The sequence below is a fragment of the Halyomorpha halys genome, unplaced genomic scaffold, assembly GCF_000696795.3.
Source record: "Halyomorpha halys isolate HHAL.00 unplaced genomic scaffold, Hhal_1.1 Scaffold2020.1, whole genome shotgun sequence".
Taxonomy (NCBI): Eukaryota; Metazoa; Arthropoda; class Insecta; order Hemiptera; family Pentatomidae; genus Halyomorpha; species Halyomorpha halys.
The window spans coordinates 1301-9311 of record NW_027109251.1 but is presented as its reverse complement, the minus strand read 5'-3'; the positions used below and the strand labels follow the sequence as shown (position 1 = coordinate 9311).

General features: G+C 29.2%; 1 protein-coding gene across 1 annotated transcript in view; it reads left to right on the top strand.

The window, feature by feature from the left end:
• The window catches only part of LOC106690989 (glutamate receptor 1), a gene marked incomplete at its 3' end in the record, with an annotated part of 112417 nt that extends 111840 nt beyond the window's left edge, over positions 1 to 577 (top strand). Inside the window, exon 5 of the mRNA XM_014436624.2 lies at positions 374 to 577. Coding sequence (XP_014292110.2) covers positions 374 to 577 — 204 coding nt within the window. The remainder of the gene's footprint in view (positions 1 to 373) is intronic.
• Positions 578 to 8011: the final 7434 nt, after the last annotated feature.

Genomic DNA, 8011 nt, shown 5'->3' with positions numbered 1-8011 from the left:
TTCAAATTCTGTTAATATTAACTAGAATTTAAAGTGAATCTAAAATAATTTAAATATGTATTAATCATATTTTACATATATACATATAATACATATTTAATGGATTTATCTCTAATCCTCTATTTTTTAGTTTACTAGCCTGTTATTAAGGCTTAATATCCTAGAACGTTGGTGTGAGAAATTTTATTTGTCAGCTATATTAAAATAATATGTTAATAGTATATATTATTTTGTGAATTTGAAATATTTTGTTAGAAATTATAAGCATCATTTGCTAAGGAGCTGTAATAACCATTCCTCATGGAAAGTAACTTTGAAATAAATTTGGCATTGTAATAAGGAGATCACTATAAGTTATTTTTTTCTTTTTTAGGCACAAGCTGCGTTGATGTACGACGCTGTGTTCGTCCTGGTAGAAGCATTTAACAAACTGCTACGTAAGAAGCCGGACATGTTCCGTGCTAACCTTCGTCGTGGGCAGTTATTCAACGCCACAAGAGGAATCGAATGCAACACTAGCAAAGGATGGGTGACACCTTGGGAACACGGAGACAAAATTTCAAGGCTTCTGAGAAAGGTATTTAACTAACTTTTCTTTTAATAACTATTAGGTTATTTTTTTAACAGTACCGTAAGAAGTATGTATTCATTGTTGCTAATGAATCCTATTTTGATCGAATCATATTTCACTAATGCAAGCTCATGAAATAAAATTCATCCAGATAAAGGAGAAATCCCCAAGCGTTCAGTTTTTGGAATAGAAAAAGATTTGTTTCAACATATAATTCCAGAAATGAAATACAATGTGAGGGATTACAGATCCATTAAAACTTCTGACGGTAATCCTGTGAACAAATAACTATTTAATTACTTCTAGGAAGAGAGAAGACAAATAAAAAATGTTATTACTAAAACAGATTTTACGATTATGTTTCCTGAACCTATATAATTTAATTTCCAAATGGAACAATTACTCTCGTTATTTATTTGTAATGGGCCCTATCCTAAAGGACTCAATAATAATGCTCTTTATTTACATTTATCTTGGTAAATTTGCATCTATACCCAATTCCCAACTGTCTCCAGTCAAGTCCTTGGGAAAGTATTAAACCTTATCTTTCACATATTCGCAGAAGCTGAATTATCTTCTGGTATGTACTTTCAAATAAATAACAGGTGACTATAGAAATGGTGTGTGATACTGTTTCTTGTGGTTCCAATAAGCATATTGTCTGTGATAAAGATAAATAAACAAGGAAACAAAAAATGGCCTACCGTTCAACTTATGGCACCTGCGTTTTTGAATATAAATCCGATATTACTGGTCGAATTTACACCTGCTATGAACATAATAAAGATGAGACCTTTGGCCGAAAGGCAATCCAGCTCCGACGATGAGGTTCAAAGCTTTCTCAAGGACATGACGGGGAACTGCCAGCTTCTTGAAAAATGCATCAACCGGATTGAGAAAAATGTAGAGATGTAACAAATGTCAGTCATTAAAATAATAAAAATGTCGAAGACAATGAAGGGAGTTTATATTTTTAAAAAAATAGTAGGCGTCTTCACTTTTGGGGTTACCTATGCATTATGTTTCCTTGGTAGTTAGGTTAGATTAGAGTTTTTTATTAGATTATGTTTCATATTAAACTTTAAATGAAATGAAATTTCTTTTATTTGTTTTAAGCATATCTGTAATATACATCTTTAATTATGATATGTTTACACACGATAGGGAATTAAGGAGCTCCTTACACGAGACATTATCAGCTATCTTTCGGACAGACAATGGAGGTAAGGTGTAGAGGAATCAGATGGCTAGGTGGAGGTAGGCAGCCAGTAGGTGCCCCTGACAGCAGAACAATGGCCCAGCCTAAACGATGGTTCCCCTTGACAAAGGGAAATGTATGGTCCCTCTTGTTTGCCATTCCCCTAAATACAAAACACTCCTCGCGTATTCTCGTCTCTTAAGTAGAGCTTCATCCCTCGATAAATTGATCAAATATTTGGCTATGCATATTCGCCTCATTGCTACGGATTATATCGATATTTATTCATGCCTCAATTGTTTTCTATATACCTGACAAAACAAATTGTAAAAATACATTTATTTATAATTTAATTATTTTCTCCATTGCATGAGGTTGGGTAATTTAATTAGAGTAATTGCTAATGCGTAATATCTCGTTTTTTATCCAAAACGTAATTTCAAATGTTACTTTCCCTCTGATGCGCGGGATTTGCTGGAACTGCTTTCCGATACATACATGCGTCCTACGAATTTTATCCTGATCCCAGTACACCCACTTCACCCTAAATATTCCTACTTTACTCGTTATACAGCTATTTTAGTATCTCATCGAGAATCTGTAAGTGGTTTTAGAATTTTAACGAATATTCCAGCCTGCTACTATCGAATGCCACGAACCAGAGTTGGGCAAATACTTTTTTATTCCTGAATTTTCTACTCGATTAATCAATCATTCGTACAAAAACATATGATTAACCAACCGAATACTTTTGTATTCATCATTATTTTACACAAATAATCAATTATTCGTACAAAACATATGATTAACCACCCCAATACTTTTTTATTAGTCATTATTTTACACGAATAGTCAATTATTCAGGTAAAACAATTTGAATACTTTTGTATTCGTCAATTTTGTGGGCAAATAATCTCTTATTAGAAAAAATTAAATGATTAACCATTCGAATACATTTGTATTCTTATAAAGACGACACTTTTTGTCTTACAGGCCTATGGCAGTACGTAGGTATATTTTATGATCGCTTATAGATTAATTTTCACTTTACTGATTTATAATATATTAGGGTCCTCTTATATGTTAGTTTAACTCACATAAAACGAAAGAGATATCGATTTTAAGATCGCGTATTAATTTATTTCAACTTTTCTGATTTCTTACTTATAAGGGTCCACTTGTATGTTTTGGGATATGTAGGATATGAAAATACTATCGATTTATTTTAAATTTTCTGATTTCAAACATGTTAAGTTCCCTTTATATGTTTCGGAATATGTAGAATATGAAAATGCTATCGATTTTAGTATCGCGTATCGATTTGTATAATTTATACAAATCGATACGCAATGTTATATTCTACATATCACGACACATATAAAGGGACCCTAACATGTTAGAAATCAGAAAAGTAAAAATAAATCGAAACGCTATCTTAAAATCGATATAATTTTCATATTCTGCATATCCAAAAACCTAAAATTTAGCTCCTAAGAGTTAGAAAGCAAAACAAATAAAATAAATCTATACAGGATCTTAAAATAGATAGCATTTTCATTTGTATTTGTCTGAATGTGTGAAATGGGACCCTCATACATTAGAAGTTGAAGATTGAAAAAAAAAATGTTATTGCAATAGTATGTATTCGACTAATTTTGTATTTGACTAATTTTTCATTTGATTGATTTTTTATTCGATTGAAATAGTATTTCAAATGTTCGAATAAAAAAGTATTCGGATTGTTTAGTAGTATTTATATTCGAAAAAAAAAATGAATGAACGTATCTCGTCAATCTAATACCTTTAGCCCATCTCTCCTACAAACTAAACAAAAAAAAAATGCTGTTTGACAAATGCCTCAGTCAACCCTACTCTGCGTTAAGAATGGGAATCGTACTCAAAATCCAAAGGATAAAATGAAATATTTGGGATCCATAATCTAACTAGTGACAAAATTCATTGAAGAGCCTGTAAATTAAAATATATCGATACAGGATCTTACTTCCTAGCAAATGACACTGCTTGACGTTAAAACTTCACAAAAGTGTTAGTAAAAGGTAAGTAGTGAAAATATACCTTCCGATTGGTGGTTGCAATGTTAATTATACAAAATTAAGTGAATTTACTCCTATTTTGTTTCTCTCTCTTCATTATTTTCCGTAAAGATATGCTATGAATTTAAGTTACTAAATTGATTCATCTCTAATTATAGAAGTATGTATGGTCTCTATATAGTTTAAATTGCAAGAGTCAATTTTAATTATTAATATTTTTAATAGTGGTAATGGTAACTTTTCATCAGTAATTGGGATACTTTGTTGAATAAACATTTCCACATTTGTGGTCCAAAGATGATTTTGTTAATTGTCTTATTGTTTAAAAATTTTAATATCAATTTCAATTAGTTAAAAAAAAAATCAAATCAATTACAATATATATTCATTATTGTGGCTTGGTTTGGTCTAGATTCGTACTATATAATAATTTCATTTTTGGTATATGTTTATTATTTTACTCATATATTATTCCGAGCGGCAATGTATATTAAATTTTATTACAGGAAACATTAATCTTCTTCAAAGAACATTCATACAAAGTTTAATTTTTTTTATATGTTATTCTGATATGTTTTAAATGGTTCTTTTCTCCGATTAAGACAGCCTTATATTGGACCGTCTATTAATTCCCATGTGCTTATAAAATTTTTTGTTCTTGATTGTTAGCCTCGGTATCTTTTAAGCGATTTAAAGCTTCATTATTGGTGTTGATTGTGTTCAAGTTTGCTTATCATGTATAGAAATATATTATAATTTTTTTTTAAATATTAATTTTTATATAAGGCTAATACAAATTGTAATTTGTTATTCGATATACTGTTCAACTATATACCAAATTTAATTTTGTCACATAGTTAACCAGTTGTCTGGAATAATTTTTTTTTTTTTAAATCCTTTGAAATCACAATTTCCATAAATGTTTCTTGAAGATGTTAACGATCTAACAACTTACTCTCCTCTACATAGTAAAAAATACTTTGGGCAGTTAGCCCCCCTTCCTCCCCGAAGAATCCTAGGGAGGCAGAGAAGTGCTACTTGGAATAGCACTTGGAGCGATTGCCCTTCTAGCCTCAAGGAGCTCTCTCTGGCCCAGACCAAACAGTTCGCATTGAGTTGTGGACACTGCCACGTCTCCCTTTTCAATAGTGGTAGAGTTTCGCTTATTTTGTTATGTTCACTCATTTTAGGTAATAATAATTACGTTTGAAAATTTTCGAATCAAATTGCACCATTTCTATTCTTCCTTAAATTACTATGATAGAAGATAAATTACAAAGATATAAGAATTTAAAAAAAAAAATTATAGATTTAGAGCTATGAATTTAAAATATCTCTGAACCAAAAATTTATACTTTAAAAAAAGTTTTATATTTAAAACACTTTTTATTCATTTCATTTCCTTAAACTACCAAACATTTTTTTTTTTTTTTAAATGAAAGTTTAAAAGATTTATATTGGATTTTTTTAGCCTGTCAAAAAAAATCGAAAGGTGATGAAGATTGTAGCCAATATATTATATTATTAGAAATAAAAAAATAATATACCTGTTTTACTACAGCCCATAAGAACATTGACGACCATTGGGTTTTACGCCCTAAGAACAACAACAATTACAGCCCAATTATTGAATGATTCGTTTAGCAGTTTGGTATTCGTATTCGTTTTCATAGCTGGTGGAGGGAACTAGTCCACCAAAGTGGGTTTAGTGGTTCTTTTTGCCAACCCCTAGCGGCTACTTTAAAGTTGACGCCCCGTAATTTAGAAGTTAGTAAGGATGCAATATAGGTTTATGTGGACATCAAGAATTCAACTCCAGTTTTATACCTTAGGTTAAATGGTATCCATTATACAGAACCTGAGTGTGCGCCAGGAAATTTTCATATATTCAGATACAAACTTAGATCGAAATGTTATCAGTTATGCCTCTTTACCAATGCACTGAGCTAAACTACTCATGAAAGTTCATTTCACTTAGCCAAAATACACATTTAAGCTAATTTTGCAGTTTTATTTATTTCAGTACGTGAAGTGACTGCAAAAGAATTACTATAATGATTTTAGTAGTTATTTATTGCCTTCATGCCAAGATATCTAAAAATAAAATGTATCAATATTTTTTTTTTTATTGATTTATTTTCTTTTTCTCTTTTTGTTATAATGTACTCAAGTGTAAACCAAACTATTGAGTTAAATTAGATTTAGATGTCAACATCTTTAAATTGGTATTAATTATTAAATAATGTGAATAATATTATTGAAATCTAATTTTATTAATAATGTTTAAAATGGAAGAAACATTTTTGAAGAATGAATTCGATTAAAATAAATGATGCACTTTTGTATTAAAGTCAAATATAAATATCAAAAATATATTGGGAAATTTAATTGTGCGAGAAAACATTTTAGAATTTTAATTTACGACTATTAGTTATGACGACTTTTATTGACTTTCACTCAATTTCAACGAAATGCATTTTGATATAAAAGTTAAGTATTCCTTGAATGATGTATGGTCTGAAAGGACAATACGAAAAAATCAATCCTTCCTCCAGTATATAAGCTAAGATCCCGCAATTTCATTTTATTACATATAAGCTAATAAATTATAAATCTATGCCGGGAGGAATAAATGTGACGTAGTTGAACTTTTTCTGATTTAAAACTGCTATCATTGTCATTAAAAAAAATACGGCTATAAGGAATAATAATGTTAGCCAATACCATCAATGTTATTCTAAATGGAGAAATTGAAAGGTTTTCTGTCAAAAGAATGTACCTCCCGCTATATCACCTTCTTGGAAAACGGTAAAAAAATATCTGAAAATGTCTAATGTGAAATTTTTATTAGCGTGAACAAATATTATTATAGAAAATTGTAAAAATCATTTTTGACCAATTTTTCAAAGTCTCTTATTAAAGTAATTTTATAATAGATTCTAATAGTATATTCAATCCAAACCCCCTAATGATGTAACATAAGTAAAATGGTCTGAGCTACCGTTTTTATCATAAAAAAAAAATTGTTTATCGCCTTCAAGGAAAACAGTTTATTGAAATAGCTATCATTGTAATGTCTCATTTATTTAAAATAATAATTAAAAGATAATATATTTTATTTTTAAAGAAAATTAATAATTATCATTATAATCGCTAATGAGACAGAGACTTGCATATATTGAATAATTTGGGAACTACTGATTTGAGCTTCAAATTTCAGTTGCAAAAAAATACATACATATTTTTTGTCAAAATATATAGAACTGTAGTTAAACTATTCCAAGGTGGTTAAACTATACCTAATTTTAGTAGCAACCATTCAATTATTAATGTTTGAGAGAGATGTCACAAATGTTATTTTTTGATTTATATTTCAATAAATTTCTTGTTCTTAGATGTTCTTCATAATCTTTTGTATTCGTAAACAATTTACTCTTTTTTGGAGGGGGGCGATTTAATGTCCAATTGATTTTGAAGTATTTTATGGAGAGCCAGATGCAAAAAAAAAATTGATTTCCGAATAAATGTTTAGATTTCTACTTCCCATATAGAATTCGTCACTTATTTCGGTAATAACTACTAATAATTTAAAAATAAAATAGATAGAGAAGATGCCTCAATATAAAATAACATGAATATGTATTTGACTGATAATTAATTTTAATTTAGGCATTGGATAGTGATAGAACACCGTCACTACAGCCCTTAAAATAAAACATTTACATTGGAAAGCAAAAAATACTGTAGTCGTTGAAGGAGACTGCTTGGATGTAATATAAGAGTGCCGCCCGAGAGTAATTAGTGGTCTATGGAAAGGGTTGTTTTTTATGTCCTGGAAAAATGATAAAAATTAAAAAAAAAATTATCTTATTCATGCTAAAGGTTTTTTCATTTTGAATTAACCAGATGGCCACAAACTTCATAACAAGTTGTTTATTAGTCTGATCGTTGCAATAAATTTTATAATTGATAAATTAATTGACTTTATTTGAAACATTAATTTTTTTTTCCGTCTTCAAACAAGATTTTGACTTCAAATATATAATAAAGAAATCTTTTATATTTTTATTATTATTTTTTTTTACAACGAAGGATATTGTGTAATAGAATAATAACTATGGCTATGGGCAATTGGTTTTGAATGGTCAATGAGTCAATGATAGAAGGAAAACATTCATTTTCACAATG